The 18,038-nt window shown below is 37.5% G+C and overlaps 1 protein-coding gene across 1 annotated transcript; it reads right to left on the bottom strand.

Annotated features, from left to right (window-relative positions):
- Positions 1-48: 48 nt before the first annotated feature.
- BCO1 (beta-carotene oxygenase 1) lies at positions 49-18,031 on the bottom strand. Its single transcript, XM_080410729.1, has 11 exons — positions 17,845-18,031; positions 13,989-14,117; positions 12,477-12,606; positions 10,881-11,028; positions 9,865-10,012; positions 8,562-8,782; positions 7,485-7,739; positions 6,217-6,319; positions 5,334-5,428; positions 3,098-3,209; positions 49-2,442 (listed from the first exon to the last, which is right to left on the bottom strand). The coding sequence occupies exons 1-11, from the start codon at positions 17,906-17,908 to the stop codon at positions 2,270-2,272; spliced, it is 1,578 nt and encodes a 525-aa protein (XP_080266855.1). The 5' UTR covers positions 17,909-18,031; the 3' UTR covers positions 49-2,269.
- Positions 18,032-18,038: the final 7 nt, after the last annotated feature.

Consider the following 18,038-nt stretch of genomic DNA (forward strand, 5'->3'; position numbering starts at 1 on the left):
ACTGACCAAGGGATTATGGCACACTTGTTTAAAAAATCATACCCAAGACAACTTCTTAGAATTTACTTTCTGCAGTATACATGAACACAAATAACACGTGTGCTTTCTTGGACTGCAGATAACAAATCCGATTGTTTTTTGTGATGAATATTCCCCTATCATATCATCTCTGCCAGTAAGAATTAGCTCCTCAGAAGTCCAGTAACACCTGTATCCAAACTCGTGATCACCTGAAAACATAACACTATGAATTCTACAGAAGAAATTCTGGAGACAAACTCTTAAAAAGAGATCTATAATAATCGTTATACTTTTGATTCATTACCACCTTGCAATTCCAGAAATATTTGTGGAGACTTGTTAAATCCAAACTTTTTCAGATTAAAAGAAACAACTCCGCAGTTGGTGTCCTTTGCCAGCATCAGAAGTCAGTCATCTATTCCAGTACTGATTCCATATTACTTACGAAAATGGAATTAAATTTCTTCTTTAGAAGATAATTTTATTTAAAATAGTAGTGGCACTATGTCTTGAAAGCACAAAAGATTACAGTTTCTGCAGACACACTTACTGGAATGGTTATTTCTATTTTATGGAATACCTAAAAGTTTTAATGCTCCAAACTGCATATTTTAACTATAGATCTGACCACAGTAACTTTTTTTACATTAAAAGTAGCCTGTACAGAAATAAGCCTGTATATTATAAACTGTAAAGGCTTAAGCAGAGGAAGGGAGGTATAGTTGTTACAGAGCAAACAAGAATGGGGGATGATGTTGGTTCAATTCCTGCTCTGCCATAAACATCTTGTGTAATCACGAACAAGTCACCAAAGCCCTGATGTGATGAGGAGATAGTAAATGACAATGATTCCATTCTGTTTCCTACCTGTAAAACACAGTGAGCAGCAGAGACACTGTAAGAGTGGGTATACAGAAGAGTGAGAAATACCTGAGTAGTGTGGTGATTGCATACAGAGCAGGTAAGCACCTAAAATGGATGGAAATAGACCTAGTTTTCTCCATGAGTAAAATTGCCTCCACTTGTAAAGGTAGCTGCAATAGGAACATACAATTAAAAGAAAAAAAAAGCTCTCATTTAAAGAAAAATCAATGGCCCAAATCAGAAAACAGGAATACACTCAGGGGATTAGGAGATGCCTTTCCTATAACAAAAACCAGCCACGGTATACTTGGCATTTGAACGCTATGTTGAAACACGCTTTTTAATTGTGACTGTGAATGAGAGTTTGGTGTTTTTTATTGGGAAGCATCTGTTACAGGCAACGATAAACCTGTGTCAGAATATGGATGCTCCTAAGCAGGCAATAAAGCAAATGCTCAGCTATAGCAACACGAGCTTGTAGTTCAGATGAGGTCTAACTTAAGCCTTTCATTCCTTTACTTAAACAGCTTGTTGAATATGTATCTGCATTCTGCTAGAAATACACTGTCCTTATTCATATACATGCTGTTATTAACAGACACTATTAGCAAATTAATAAATACTACATTTCTGTTTATCTTTTACACAATTTAATAATCTAATTACCTGAAATGTCATGTCAGATACTCTCCTCAAGGAAAACTGATTTAAATACCAAGTGCTTAAGATTGAATAGCACTAAAGTATAATTGAATGCTACATAAAACCATATATTCTATTTCAAGTTACTTGTTTTTGTCAACATAAAAGGGAAAAATACACCCTGAAGTTACTAGCAAAGCAGGGCTTTTTAGGTTCTAAATTAGAAAGTCGTAGCACCTCAGTGTAATACTTTGGTTACAGCAGAGTTTAAGAAATCAAGCACCAAGAAAATGCATTGCCATGAATTATCAGCATCATAGCAGGCAGTTTAACGTGAGGGTTCCTGGCAGGAGACAACTTTCATCATGAATTGCAGTCTTGAAACAGTCTGTGAAAGTTACATGAGCTGCAGACACATGTGACTCATACCATACATCACCCTATAAATACAGTACTTCATTTGCTCAGAAAGCTATATTCTACTCAAATAAAACATTTCTTGTTACCTTTGTCTCCTATTCCCTGCCCCACGGGTTGTATACAACATTAGCACTCAATACCAATCTTTTGTTATTTGTAATAAAAGTTACTTTTATCTCTTTGAAGAGATTACATATGGTTATTGAAGGCACTACATTTAGTCATTTCTTTTCATAAGGCAAGGCTGTTCCTGAATGATATCCCACACTAACCCACAACCACAGAAGGTTGTCTCAGTCTGTGTAACAGGATGAATAGCATTTTACTCAGTCTCAGTCTTCAAATCTTTCTGTGGTATAAACATTCCATGCAGGTCCAGATGCATTTCTACATCAATTATGGCTCGGCCCAACTCTCTGAATGTTTTAGCATCCAAGACAAGCAGGAAGGGTGCTTTCTTTGGATCAGACACCACAACACAGGTCAGAACAACACCTGTGACATACAAATGAAGAATTAGAAGCGCATACTAGTTACACCAAGCAGAAGAGATCACACTGTCAGGAAACAATTCTTGTCGCCTAAGAATTTTAGGACACAAACTAAAAGTGCTTACTAGATCAGGAAGTTTACTGAGAGTGCTAAAGAACTAATGAATGCTTCTCTTCTGTGCTTTTTTGTGGTCGGCCTGCAGTTCATTGGGAAGGAAAAAAGCAAACCCACACCAAATTGTGGGCCTGGCAGTTTTGGGACTCATGAGTTCAACTATTTGCCATTTGCCTTTGGGAAGAGTCACCTGAGAACAGAACTGGATTGAGAGTACAGGGAGACTTGTGGTGCCACTTCACGTTCTCATCTGTAACAACACTGACTTCCCATAGCTTCAGCTGCTCCAAACTATTGAAAAACCCAGCTCCATGTGGCTCTCTGGAAAGTCCTAAGCATTGATTTTATTGTTTATGGCCACACAAGCTGATTTTGGCCTATTGTTGCTTTGGGGCTTTGTCTGCAGGAGAAAAACAGCTGGTTCTAATTTTAATCTCACAGTCGAAGCATCAACCCAGCTTTCTTGACAAAGAACAATGAAACTTGCAAGATTTGAAGCAAAACTCATGTAATCCCAACTTTCAGAACGTTGTTATTATCTTACCATCATCTTCTTCTCTTGCATCAGGGCTGGGAACAAAAATGGGCTCAGATGGCCAGCAGTGGTTCTCTCCCCAGTGAAGCATTTCCTTTGTCTGGGTATTAAGTTTTACAATCTAAATTGTTGTGACCAGAAAAGAAAAATGTCAGTGACCCAGACAGTGGTTTTTCTTCCAAAAGTACAACATGAACAGACTGCCGGCATGGGGGACCGATGCTAAGAGCTAAGGAGCAACAAGGCATATGTCATCACAAGAAGGAAACACCTGCTCAGCTTTGGAGTCATGCTTAGTGGCTGCATAATCACAGAGTGTTCTTTTCATTTCATTGCATTAGATTACAATTGCACCTTTCATTTAATGGACTTTTAGTGTTCTACAAACACTAACAGATCATGAGAGAACCTTCACTATAAATAATGCCCTCACTATAGAGAGGAAGAGTCCAAAGCCTAGAACATTTAAGTGACTCGTGCCAAATCACTGCAATTCTGTAATAAAGCAGGAAACAGGATTTAAACCTTCTGTTTTCTAATCCTGTGAATTATTTTCCTTTTATTGTGACCTCAATATTTCTCAAGGCCTTCTATTGTTAAGTAGGTAATATATGCCAGAACAAAGGCTATTAATAGTGATGTGTAAAGATTAAACCAATGGGGCAAGAATTCCATGCAGACACTGGTATTTACTGAAGGAACAGAGTACAGATTTTCATCTCATTAATGGGTCAAGTGCCTGGCCAAACCAATTACCAGTGGGGATGTATGGCATTTTCAGTTCAATTCTGTTAAGGCCTTTTCTCTACCCATACCGATGCAGTCAAATTCTTTTCCCTTTTGACCTTTAGTCAAAAAGTATGTTTACACAAAAATGAAACTATCCAAATTAGCAGATGACTTGGAATAATTCTCCTTTCTAACCAATCTGACTGCAGTTTTACTGACAGACTTTACCTAAGGATTATACATGACTGTTGTTGTGCCTGCATTCATTAAAGAGCAAGTGATGTGAAAGAAAAATCTTGTAACAGCATTTTTTATTATATTTAAGTCAAGCAGGGATTATCTGCACTGGAAATCACAAACTTGCAGATTTGTTTGAGCTACTGTCAGATGTGCTGCAATAAATTTTCTTGCATCATGCAGAAATCCAGCTTTATTTTGTAATCAGCGGTGATAATTATATACAAGAAACAACAGTGAACTTTATTTGTCATGGAGCAAGTGAGTTTGTCTGTACAATACTCTTACCTTTAACTATTAATACTTTTCATCTTCATCTATTTGTGCTCTAGGCTGTCTCCTGAAAAGCTGGCATCATGCATACAGAAATGAAGCATTTGCTACCCTCTAATACAGAACTAGCTAGCAAAAGATAGAAGCTTTCTGAAAAACTATGTATTGTTTTAGTATTTTTAATTGATTAGATACTATTGCAGTAACTTTTTTTTTTTAAGTTAGGTTTCCTAAAGGGAAAAAATATTACAGATGTATGTCTGTCTAGTACTTCTTTTTCGTACTCTCTCCCTTGTAGCTTTTGGCATGTTATGGAAGTTCAGCCCAATTTAGCAGAAAAGTGAGAGTCTCGGTAACTATTGTGTTCAAGAGACTTTGTGGAAGTACAAAGCTGGCTAAAGAAGCCTGAGTTTATTAATACTTCAGGAGGGAAACGGTACATGAGCTGACCCTTATAAGAATTTAGTCATTTCATGTTTCTTTGCATGGGAATGACCCACCAATGAGAAAAGTTTTGACAGAAACACATACACTCTTGAATACTCAAGAATCCAATCTCAAGTCACATCTGCAAGAAAGCGTTCGTGCGGCTGCCTATGGAACTACATGGTTTTTAACAGCTGATAATAATGTTCCAGATTTTCAACTAGTAAAATGAAGATACATTGTTCCCAGAGTTCATCCCAGTGAGGCTGTATTAACCCTACAAGTAAGTTAACATACATGTCCAACTTTTCATCTCCCTGATTTCACGTGCTGAAGTTCATGAGCATAGTACCCAACTGCAGTGTCATCATTTAGAAGCTTTAACTTGAGGCGGGGGGGAGGGGAGGGAAAGAGAGAGTTCCATTTCTGGCCTCAGAACCACACACTTTGAATTTGCATGTATGAATCAGATTAGGCTATATTGTGGGCCAGACTGCTGAAGCATGTTCTACATGTAACTGCTTAAATTTGATTTGTGTTCTAAAAACATAGTTTCTGACTTTGTAAATGTTAATCATACCTTTGTAGGAACTGGACTCCACTGGACTTCCGTTGCAAAGACATACTTGTAGGTTTTGCCATTATAGTCATAGTTGATGCGAGGCAGTTCTATTCCTGGGTAAAAATAAAGTTCAAGACATACTAATGAGAAAAGAAAAATAATTCAAATGTACATTTTCATTTGCCAGTCTTCAGGAAGTTTTTCCTTGTGGAAAAACCTTGACAGTATTTAAAACAGGCGTGGCATAGATTTTGTATGTCTGAATTTCTTAAAAGCTGAAGATAGATATTAACACAACATAATTAAGCCACATAAACATAATTTTTTTGTTTGTTTTTTTCATTCTTTGTAAATACATGAGTTGTAAACGTATGAGCTACAATTGGAGGCTACCATTCTAAGAAATTACTTTCATTTCAGATAAATACCTGTCCTTTACATATTCCTGTTACTATCCCCTGAAAGTTTAAAAATCCACTTTCAAACACAATCTTTATAAAATACAGCAATAACTGAAGTTATGATGTAGAACAGACCTATTGAACTAAAATTACTCTTATAACAGGTAGATTTGCAAGCCATATTAATAGTTGTAAGATCAGACTAGGGATCGTATATTAATATAAAATGGATGTAACTTTGGACATTTAAAGGATTTCACTCTTGACAAATATATATCTGAGGGGTTCAGGGTCATATACTACTGGACAGACCCAGAGGAGGGATGTAAAGAAGAGAAAGAAATTGTCAGTATCTACACTAAATTCATTAATTAATATAGTTCCATTTCTCTTAGCTTTATAAAGATCTTACATATATGAACAGCTATTCAGCATATTAGAATGCATCTATGTGTGCATAAGAGAATATATTTGAGATTTGTACAATGGATATGTCTCACCTTCACATAGTATTTCAGGTTGGCAATAGATGCTGCCATCTTTCTCTTTTACAGCAGTTGCGGTTGATGGAAGTGTGACTAAATTAGAACCTACTTCAGCATCCTGAAAGAGACATATGCTGAAAAAATAATTTGTCTCTAAGAAAATGCTTCTAATTTAGAACTTTCATCAGGTTTGATATTAATATAGACAGTATTGGGATCAAACAAACAGTCCAGCTTCAGGAATTTCCTTCTTATTGCATTTATCTTGTAATAGATTCTGACCTTTTCATTAGAAATCTTGCTATACTCAGGGGATTTTAATATAACACAGAGTAATCATTTTGAATCACACCAAACCTTTAGAAAAGTTTAGATAGACATGGCTATATGTTCCAGAAGCACAATAAATGGATTACATAGTTTGTGTATTGAATTAATGAAGATGGGTTTCAAGGAATTAGGTATCAAATTCCCACAAAAAGTCACCGAGGTTAGATTTTTGCACCTGCTATAAACCAAGTGCAAAAACGAGTGTAATGCACTCTTGTTTTTAATATGCTACTGCCCAATTCTTCAGATTTCAGGATAGTTTGGCTAGCTGGTGTGATCCAACACATCCTTTGTTATTGCTGCATAACTCGAGACATGAAAAAAGCAGTGCCATTCTAGGATGTAGAAAGAAAAAGTAGCATCCATTCCAAACGTATCAGGCAGAAACCTACCCAAGTTGCTGTGCAGTACAAAATCTTCCCTGCAAACAATGATGTAAAACAATGTTTTAAATTAAACTGAAAATATTTCCTCTTCCTGGTAAATCTCACACTTAAATGAAATCTTCTAATTTTAATAAAACCATTGCAACAGTTGGGAGCATGTGTGTATTACCTACAAGCTTTCAGTAAAGTGGAAAAAACAGATTGTGCAAAACCTCATGTGCATGCCCTTCCAGCCAACAGCCAAGTTTACATATCTGCTCATATTTGATAGCATTTTACAAATCATCTCACTGGGAAGGAAGTTACATACACCCAATAGCTCTGTTCTCCATAACGGATGGTATCAGAACCGAGATCCATGTAACTGTACGTCCAGCTGCTCATTGCCATTTCTCACAATATGTACACAGAACAAAACTCCTGCACACTTTCTCTATATGCTATTTTTAAAGAATCAGAAATTTGCACGTAAGGGCTGGTAACTAATAATTCGCCCATTATTCACACACACTGATGTATTTAAAATGACTGATCAAAGAACAGGTTAAAAAGCCGTTTTCTTTCTACCTTATTGTACTGCAGAGGAACAACAAATCGTTTGCAGGTTGGCATGGAGGTAAGCTTGTTCTCTTCAAAGACTTCAGTCAGTTTTTTTAAATAGAACATCTCATATAAGCTGTTGTCTGTATAGGCAATAAGATCAAAAATAATGTGGCCATCCTCTTCATAGGCATTTATATGGTGAAAAAACACCATAGCGTCACTATAAAACTTGGTGGATACTTCTTTTTTAGTCTTCTTGTCTACAAAGTGAAACCAAGTCTGAAAGACAGGAAACATTGTTTAAAACCATTAATGATCAGCAAATAGTTATTTAGGAAACTGTTTTCTAATGGCAGCCATCAACATTCTAATGTATTGTCTGTTTCTACTGAAGCATATTAAGAACTCAGGATTTGCTGCTAGGAGACAAGAGATTCCAACCTAAAGACCACAAAATGCAAGAGTAAAATGAGTATGGAAGTGCTTTAAACTCATTTTACTGCTGTAAATTACTATTTGGGCTAGGCTGAGGGCTGAAGTTTTCCTGTAAAACCTGGAAAATCCCCTGCTCTATTTTTAAGTTAAACAAATCTGCCTTAGTCCAGAGGCTCTGTGCAGTGTTGTACGGGTGCCCTCTGCCCCAGCATGCCCCACTTATTGATGGCCAAAGCATGTGGAAATAAGGTCCTCAGAAAACAGGTTTTTTCCTCATTTGCCACAGTGAAAGACTCTCCTTTTGTTGGCTGTTTGGCTCTCCTATCTGATGCAATGGATAGAGTAGATCTCTTCCACAATACACAGCAACTATACGTGTCTGAGACACTAGTTGGTTTTGAATTTCTCTGCTAGCACACAGAATTTCTAACAATGCCAAACTACTGTCTTTCTCAAGCACTTCAGCATCAGATATTTGTTTGTGACATTTCTGGAGATGGGAGATAGTATTCAAAAAAATACAACTTCTAAAAAAAATGCTCAACATGAAAGTCAAGGGTTAAAAAAAAAGAGGGATTACTGAAATTAATGAACTAGATGAAAAACAGAACTGTGAAAGAGATCAGTGGCCTGTCTGACTCCGTTGCTTAGCATTGGGAAAAATACCTTATCCTCCTTATGATAGGAAAGGCAGGAAGCCCAGTTCACACCTCGGATGTAAGCAGTTGCCATTTTGACAATATCCAGTTTGAATGGCTGCTCCACGAAGATAATGTAATTTTCTGTGATTCCAAAGCTATGGTAGTAGCTTGGGTGGAGCAGAGAGCGAGAAGGGATGGAGCATACCACTTCTAGATGCTTAAAACAAGATTTCTTCTTTTCTTTTTCTGAGTATAAATGATAAAAAAAGAAAATTATATTTATAATAAATTCCTATCCAATCTTGTGCTTCAACTTCTGCCATGTATGAAGTAGGGAAGAACAGGTTCCTCTCAGTTTTATTTGCAATTTCAGTTAAGAAGGTGGTTAGTTTACTCCTGCAGAATTAACATAGGAGTTTGCATCTGAGTGAAGGAATGTAATAATACCACAATGCTGGATCGATTTAGACAGAGCCCCCTCATCTTAGCATTTGATTCCACTGGTTACTGTCTTCACAAGTTCCAGCATAGAGGAGAAAGATGTTCAATTAAATCAGCAGCTTTACCGGGGGATTGAAATAACCCCATGTTTTTGAAATTCTAAGCACAAGTTCCTTTTTGATCTATACTGACTTTGAGCCCCAGCTAGAAATTTCAAATTTGTCTTTCAGCTGTGGAAGGCCTCTTAATTGTTCAGCCAAGGCACAGACTTTCAATCACATTAGCAGCTAATTTTAAACAACAACGCACACACAAAAAGATTGTCTTAAAGGAAAAAGAGCAAGTGATTTGTTCTGTGAACAGTATTTCAGCAGGGTCTAGGGTAAGCCAGGTTAGAGAGGAATTAACTCTATATTAGGTACTATTTTGCATTATGCTTCCCTATAATCACAGTATCAGCATTTTAAGAGCATTTTCATTTATGAAGAAAATCAAAATTTACAACTTCAATTTATATATATTGACCTATAGATAAAATCGTTTCTGTTCATCCTCCTTCTATGCATCACAATACAGGGAATGGAAATTCTTCTAAAAGAGTTAGTTGACTCTAGTAATATTCAAAGTAGAATTCTTATAAAAGCAAATTCTTATAAAAGCAATGTTCTTCACACTAAAATACCCTGTTTACACCATATTCAAGATGAACCTTTGTAATAGCATATACCCAGACAGGCTAAGCTGTTAACATTAAGTTCACAATAAATTAAAATTAAGAAAATTAACATCACTGGTTTCTAGAAGAGCTGTGTCACAACCCCTTAACGTCAGAAGAAAAGAAAATGCTGACAGGTTTCTAGAAAATATTGATAAAAGACAGATCTTACCTGGCACAGAGGGAGGAATCTTAAACATAATGTATTTTGTCCTCCCTTTATCAACTATTGAAGTACCCATGTTGAGAACATTTCCAGCACTGTCATAGTGTGGGTGAGAAGTTGCCACATTTACAGCTACATATTTGCTGTAGTCAACCTGGAAAATGATACAATAGGAGATTTTAGAGATGCATAAGAGAATTAAAATCAGTCTCAGTTAACACCACAAATCCACCAGCTTTTTAGCACTGGCAGCCTTTTATTGGTACCCCATTTTCAAAAGTCCTCAAAATGTAAACAATTAAGCCAAATGACTTCTTATATAAGTACTCAAATGATTTCCCAATTCAACAAGTTACGGAATATGAATTACCTTCACTTCTCCCTTGCAGCCGCGTAACACAACAGAAGGATTGGCTAAAGAAGTTATTCTGCAAATGCCCACTTCATCCTGAAAGCAGCTTATTTAACAGGGCTATGAGTCTAGCAATCTTCTGGAGCAAAAATGTTTCTATTTTATTTAAAGCTTGGGAATTGCACTCAAACTGTACTGCACGTCAGAAAAAAATCTCAATTGTATATTTTAACATGACAACTTTTCATTTTAATAATTACCCAATATCTTGCATAAGGTACTTGAAAAGCAGTCATATAACTGACCTGCTGAATTGTTAATTATGTAAATCATTTGATAACTACAGATGCATAATAATGGAAATAATCCAAAATAATCTCCTAAGCATGATATGTGGTATTATTCCTGAAACCTGATTACGTACAAGTGAAATTGCTCAAAGACCAGCTTCTCCCAAACTACCTGGGATTTAATTTTGCAGTCACGAGTTCTTAAAAGATATGGTATCTTCACAATTTCCCTTTGTGATTTCAAAAGTAAGGGAACAGTAGAAGAAGGGAAGTGTCTTTCCAGTTTTGTGTCCTGCACATGTTAAAGGATCCTTATGAGTCAGCCCGAAACTTTATTCGTTAGCAGAAGAGGAACCAGAATGACAGACAGTCATTTATACCTTCTCTAATGTCTCCAGAGTCTGCGGGTTAATTTTCCTGATGAAGTTAGTCTCACTGGTAGCATAAAAGTCATCCCCAGTTTTCATAATGTTGATCAGGCAGTTGTCTGTGAACTCAGGAATGGTGTGAGACAAGTATGAGAACGCCCTGTACGGAGGGAAATTTCATATCGGTTCATTGAAGCAGCAGCAGCAGCTGTACTAGCCTGTACCCCACGCAAAGCAGAAAGCACCCCAGCAGCACAGGCTGTGCACAGCAGCAGGGGCATGGAGCTGGCTCTGTCCCTCCCCTGCAGTGCCCTTGTCTCGGTGGAAAGGGGGGAAATGCAGAGGAGGTGGACTTCTCCAATGCCCTTGTCCTGGGCAAGGGTTAAGGACATGCATGCAACTTGTTTTTCCACACACAAATGGGCACCCAGGTCCAGTCCTGCTGTCAGCTGTAACATAGCACTCGTTTATCAGGATGGGCTAATTACTCTCCTGTGCATACCTTGTGAAAATTTGGCCTATGCCTTCATAAAATAGACAGATTCATATACCCCCTGATGGAATATCTTTAATCCTGGTATTATCCTGTACCACAACTCTGATTTCAACAACTTCACACATGGGCTTGACAGCTTTCCTTAATACAGGATTTTATCATATTCACTTGAAGACAAGACAAAGCTCCTTATATCCCTTTTGAACTTAAAATGCCAGCATTACCCTATCACTGCTGAAAGAGGGAAGAAAAACATCTTATCTCAGGGTAACAACGCAGAGCATATAAACTGTTTTGCAATAAGTATTTATGCACATGCTCTTACCAAGTATCAAATTCAAGGTCATTAGAGGTAGTTCAGCAAGGGAGAAGAGATCAGTGAGCTACTTGCATTTGTTAGGGAATACCCACAGCCAATGTTACAGGACAGGTGATAACACAATGGCTGATGCCTTGTCTCTCATATGCAGCCTATCATCCTTCCCAATGGTACACAAGCAGCTATTGCAGTGATCCCAAGTGGTTCTGATTTTGAACATAAGATTAGCCCAGCCCTATGGGTGTAGTCCTTCAAAGTACTGCACCTGACTCAAGAAGCAACTGAAGTTTTTTGTCACTTTCTTTTTTTTTTTTTGGTAAAAACGACCTTTAATCCAGAAGTTTTTCTTTTTTTTTTTCTTTTTTTTTTTTGTTCTCCATGCTTTTTTCCTTTTTGTTGAATAGACTTTGCATAAATTCCTTCTCCATCTCTTAATCTTTTCCTTTCTTGCTGCTTCTCCCCTTATAGAGTATCATTTTTACAAACTTCTGTGAAACACTTGAAAAAGAAAATACTGCTTTTCCAAAATTACAACAAAATTTACTTCCAATAGTGTATAAAACAGCCAATATTGTTCATAAAATGAATTTAAAATATTTGCTTAGAATAATCCATATTACAATAGTACATAGTACAATGCTGAATATATCTCTAGGTATTTTCAACATTTAGCAATTGTAAATTTACAAAAGAAAGTTTGTATTTGTAAATATGTGTCAGGAGTACACAGAAAGCCATCTGTGCTGGAGAGAGAAGTAGATAGAAGAATCCTGTTGGAAAACGCGCTGCTTACTTGGAAAATATGTTTTTGCATGGATCTGGATAAGCCATCGTTCCAAACTCAGACACCACAATTCGGTTTGCTTCTATGTTGCAGTTGTACGTGTCACTTTGGAGATACTTACTTCTGTAGTAAACTTCACCTGACAAAGGCCAAACAGGTTTCAGACACAATTCATACGGAGTTCTTTAGAAAATTAGCACAGGTAAAGTCAGAGAAAGTTTCTCAAGCAGTTGTCCTTTTGCTAAGGGAAGTTTGCAATGAAATGGCCAGTGCCCCTAACTCCCTGTTCTAGAAGGCTTTTCCAGCTCGCTTAAGGAACCCAGGACTGTTCTTGTGGCTGCTGAGATTGGTAACGATTTGTCTAGCTTCCGCGACTCCCAATACATTTGGACAATACTGGGGGACTGCGGAGAGAAATGGAGGGATTTGGATAAGCTATACCAGTAAACCAAAACAGCCTGTGTAAAAATGATTAATTGATCCTCAATGTATGGGTGGTGATAAATCACTTGTATTGGCAAAATTTAGTTATGAGAAAGTAACGAAAGGCTTGAAGGAATCAATGTCTACCCTAAACAATTTAATAGACCGCTATACTTGAACTAACTGAGCTCTGTTTGCTTTGGGTAAGTGAAGTATACTAACAATTTAAAAAACACTGGTCATTTCTTTATAGGTTATTTTGTTAAGGATGCAGAGCTGGACAGGGAAGGAGATCCTGCTGTTGCATTAAATGCCTCCAATCACAGAAATGGAAACTAAAAAGCAAATATTAGGAATGGAGGATGATAGGAGTAAACCCCAGTTCTTTTACAGATCTAGGTATAAAACATCCTACCTCACACTGTAAAACAGCTGAATGGATAAAAAATACTTTAACTGAAAGCAAAAAATGAAGCTGTTTAGGATTGAGGAGCTGCCTGTTTCCTCTCCATAAGGATGACAAGTAGGAGGACTGCTTGTAGGGGTGTCAAGTACACGTAAGTGAGGTTTGAGTTGTGAAGTGACACAGTGGCCCAGTTTCTCTCCTGGCAGCTGTTATAGCTGCAACCAAATCTCAAAAAGGGAATGTTAGCCTCCCCTGAAACTAGGTTGCTCATCCACAACAGAAAAGCCTCTGGATATTAGATATTACAGTACTTTTGGCTGATCCAGTTTGAAACAACAGAGGTTTTCTTGCTTTGGGTGGAAGGCAAAGGCTGCCCTGCGGAGACTGTGCAGAGCTGGCTGCAGGCTGTCCCGCAGTGCAGACAATATTGAACTTTGGCACTCGAGAGAAAAATGACAAACATAATCTCTTTCTGATAACAGCCCTGCAGAGATACTCCTGCTGCTGCTGTGGAGAGTGAGGTGTGAGTGTATGTTTGCCGAGACTTTCCCCAAAGCACTCACACCTCACCACATATGCCACTCTGCGGACAAAACCTGCAACATTCTAACACTAATCAAACTCTAAACAGAATTAGCAGCATAAGGCACCAAGATTCAGGTTGTTGAGCTTTTTTCAATCTGATAACTTACCATTTTTAAATGTAAAGCTATGCAGCAGAGCCAAGCCATCAAACCAGTGGTTATACGTAGTGTCCCCTATAGTGTGCATCCCTGGGCCATTTCGGAGCAGTATCCCTTGCAGCCAGGTGGGCACCTCACCTACAAGCAAAAAGGAGATACCAGTACCCATCCATTTAGGTGAGGGGCATGTCACAGGATAATTTTCCTAAGGGCATAGACTTCATAGAGGCAGACACACTATGGGTGTGTTGAGCTCTGTAATAGCATATAATTATGTCGGAGTTTGGGTTAACTGAAATACTGTCTGCTCAAAAATGTGGCACTAGTAATATCCTGTATGAATATTGCTATGTGAGATTACTATAAGAAGATGAGATTGCTGGAATGTAATTTGCTAAATATCAGCAAGTAAAGAAAGCTGGACCTTTCTTTCTTGCACTCAGATTTTAAAGTGATATATTTAAACCCTTTTACTCATGCCAGGAAAAGCTAGAGCTTATCAGAAATAAACATATTTTATAGATTATATGACTTGCATTGGCCTTCAGTATATCCATTTAAACTTCGGACTAAATGAATTCCAGTAAAAATTTCATTTATTAAATTACACAGCATAATGTAGTGTCATTTTGGGAGTGCTTTTGTGACACTAGTCATAATGTTGGTGTTTTGAACACAAATAAAGGCTAGGAGATTATACTGAAAATATATACATAAGTACTCTTGAGGTTTGAATAAGAAATGTTCCTCATCAAATCCCTGCAAGAAATACATTACCTACCATTTGACACACAGAATAATAACAATTAAAGAATGTTGTTAGGGTTAAAGAGCTGAACAAAAGCCTATCAGATACTAAATTAAAGGCTTCACTTGCTTCTGTGTGTGTATGCTTCCTGAGGGAACATTTAAAACCACATACCACTTTTCCACACAATTCCTACGCTGAACATTGTCTCTGCATAAAAAGCTATTCACAACATTTCGTTCTCCTTATCATTTAATTTGTGAACCCTATGTTGAATATATTGACACACTTTCTTATTAATACTCCCTCTATAACAGATAGAAGTGTCCTCCTATGGAAATACTCATTTTTGTCAAAGCTGATGTAGTTGCAGAGAGGTAACGGTTGTTTTGCTGTAAGACTTTCTGAGATCCTAAAGGGACTTTGGTCACTCTCTCTGAGACCATTTCCTGAATTTTCATCTTTTTAGGTAAGGGAGACAAGGATGTTTGCCATTTCTTCAAACAAATGACATAAAGGACACAAGGAAAAACCGTTCAAATGCAAAGGAAGGATATGGAGCAAATGTCAGCTTTACTGAAAATGTATTCTCAGTCAGGCTAACCAAATAATATTGTATGCCACATAGGGTTACAGTTCTGGAATACATGAGGAAGATTAAAAATTTTGACACAATGGATGTACTTTCATTGTCATTGCTAGTATTATTATTGCTATTATTATATTCTAGAAGAGCCTTGAAAATCAAACCTTGCCTTTCTAATACAAGAAGTTCCAATGCAATGATTCCAGTACTTTTTTGTATAAGATGAACAAGGATTAACCTTTAATACAGATAATTCCATGAAACTCAAGCAACTAAGAACAGTTAGTGAGAAGACAGGAAACCACAAGTTAGCAAAAGAGAATAATCCTTCAGAGACAATAGGATTAGGATCTTAAAAAAGTATATATTCAAAATAGATACAGAATTTTTGTTTGGCTGACTACTGAATGTTAATTGCTGAACAAGTTTAGTCTGCTTATATGCCTAAAATATAAGTGTTTCTGTCCTTGCCACTTCCCTTTCCACAGTTTTCTGTTATTTGGCAATAGAAGACGGTAGGCTCTGCTATTTCTCCAATACTACCGGTGACTGCAGTGTAACGAGTGTGCTTTTCTGTGCTCCTACCCTCCTACCAATGCCGCTCATGATTGTAAATCTGTGCAAAGAGCATGGGCTGCAACAAACCTTTTGCTAACACTGAGTTGGGGCTGACTGCATGTGGGCTTGCTCCAACCAGTCCTTCTTTCCCTGCAGTGCAAATGTAATATTTCTGCTGCATATGAGGTTTTGTGAGATTTTGACCCAGTAAAACTATTTTCTACTTTGGGGCCCATCATCCAAGAAAAGCAACTCTTTCTGCAATTCAGTGAACATCTTGCAGCACCTAGGGCTAAAAATTTTGTTTAGAGATTATTACTCTATATCAGAATGCTCAAAAAGTTTCAGGCCAATAAAATAATTTCACTGGAAGAGGTAAACAGAGGGGAAAGGGGATCTTCTTAAGGAACTGTGGACTTGATACAGCTTCTGAAACTCCTGGTGTAATTCAGTGTCGTTGCTGCCATGATTCCAGTATGAAAAGCATGGAGCAAAGTGTCATGTAGTGAGGTTTTCAGATGAAAATTCATCTTAGTGGGAACTAAGAATTTCTGTAAATCACACTGAGTACCAATCAGCATCCTAAAGTGCTTAAGTAGGTTTAAAAATCTGGACTTTGTATCTTTTTTGCTTCAGACTTTTATCTAAAGTGGAAATAATGGTACTTTTCCATACCACACGAAGACACAAAACTGGTACAGTTAAAATCTCTGAATATTTGGAAGTTTATTAACTAAGATAGCAACAGAGTCTTATACAACCACATGGCTGTACAGTGTTTAGAACATGGGTTAAATTACAGTTGACATTAGAAGTATGGGGTGATATGTACAGTGCAGATATTGTGTAACACAGAGCCAAAATACTGGAAGAGCTCAGGGCTAGAAAAATACTTAAAGAGGTCAAGGTTCTCTTCAGTTTTCATAATTGGTAAATACTGAAACTTCATTACCAATGAAGGAATATTTTGTATACATAATTTTATTTACTGAAATATGCAGTCTTTGTTTAAATAAACCATGCCATAATACAGATCAGGTCTGATAAATGGTTTGTTTGGAAACAACTTCAAATGTTTCGATCATAACTTTTTACCTTGAGGAAAAAAAAAATTGAAAGGCATAAACTCACTGCGGATTATAACAAAGCACTTTTTCTGACCTGAAACAAAATCTTTTTCAATCCAGCCACCAAACTGAACAACAACAACAAAGTAATGAAAGTTTTAATTGTTGAGGTTTTAACTGTGGTACTCGGGAAGTGACTTTAGAATTGGTATTAGATGCCTGTCATTTCTTGGGCTACATATTACAAACAATGCAGCACATATTTACTAATAAGGTGTTTTCAGCAACAGACCTCTCCTGTAGCTGTAGCAAAAAAACTCTGCTGTAAAGTTAAAAAAACCCAGTAAAAATAATAGATTGATCAAGCGTTCATCCCTAGAGAGCCACTTCAAGCTACCTCACTGAAGGATATTGCGCTGTTTTTACTGGATTAACTTCTGAGACCTCTTTTTGACGGTATGCGGTGGCATCACTGCTGCTGCTTTTCTACTTAGAAATACTATTGTTGAAGAGCCCCAATGTTAGTGACGCTCTCCAGGAGGCAAGGAAGAGCATAAGCAGACAGAGGGAGGGTAGGAGAGGGTTACAGAGAGGAGAAACCGAAAGCCTGCACAGAGCCATGGGGGAGGGGTTGTCACCAGATTAAATCCACCACCAACTTCAGTGAATCCTGTTCTAACGGACTTTTTTGAAAAGTGCACAGAAATGCCCAAGAAGTGAGAAAAATCCCACAGTCGAGGCACAAATGTTATTGGAGATTGGCCCTTTAAAGAAAATTCATTTATGCTTCTCCCTTTCCCAGTTTCGCTTTTCAGCGTTGTCTTGGGCAAACAAGTCTTCCAGTGTTTACGTATTTGAAAACACCAAAGTAACCGGACGTATTAGAACAGATTTTCTGTCACTTACCTTGCACCTCAGCTTTTATGGGCTCTGGATGTTCTTCTTTATTTCTACCAAATATCATATCCATCTTTCATGTAATAAATGGTTCCTGTGTTCTCCACCCCGCTGCTCCCGCAGCCCTAGTGGTCCCCTCCTGTCTGGGCTAAGAACAGCTCTTTCCTGTTACATATAAAGATAAGGTCAAAGTGCAATGCAGG

The sequence above is a fragment of the Falco punctatus genome (assembly GCF_963210335.1).
Source record: "Falco punctatus genome assembly, chromosome: 14".
Classification (NCBI taxonomy): domain Eukaryota; kingdom Metazoa; phylum Chordata; class Aves; order Falconiformes; family Falconidae; genus Falco; species Falco punctatus.

Bases quoted from the DNA above. Each gene is read 5' to 3' on its own strand.
- BCO1 (XM_080410729.1), bottom strand. From the start codon at position 17,908: ATGGATATGATATTTGGTAGAAATAAAGAAGAACATCCAGAGCCCATA. The intron at 12,607-13,988 runs GTAAGTTATCAG...GGCCTTTGTCAG, and splicing joins TAGCTTTACATTTAAAAATG to GTGAAGTTTACTACAGAAGT. The intron at 6,320-7,484 runs GTAGAAAGAAAA...TGTCTCTTTCAG, and splicing joins TTCCTCTGCAGTACAATAAG to GATGCTGAAGTAGGTTCTAA.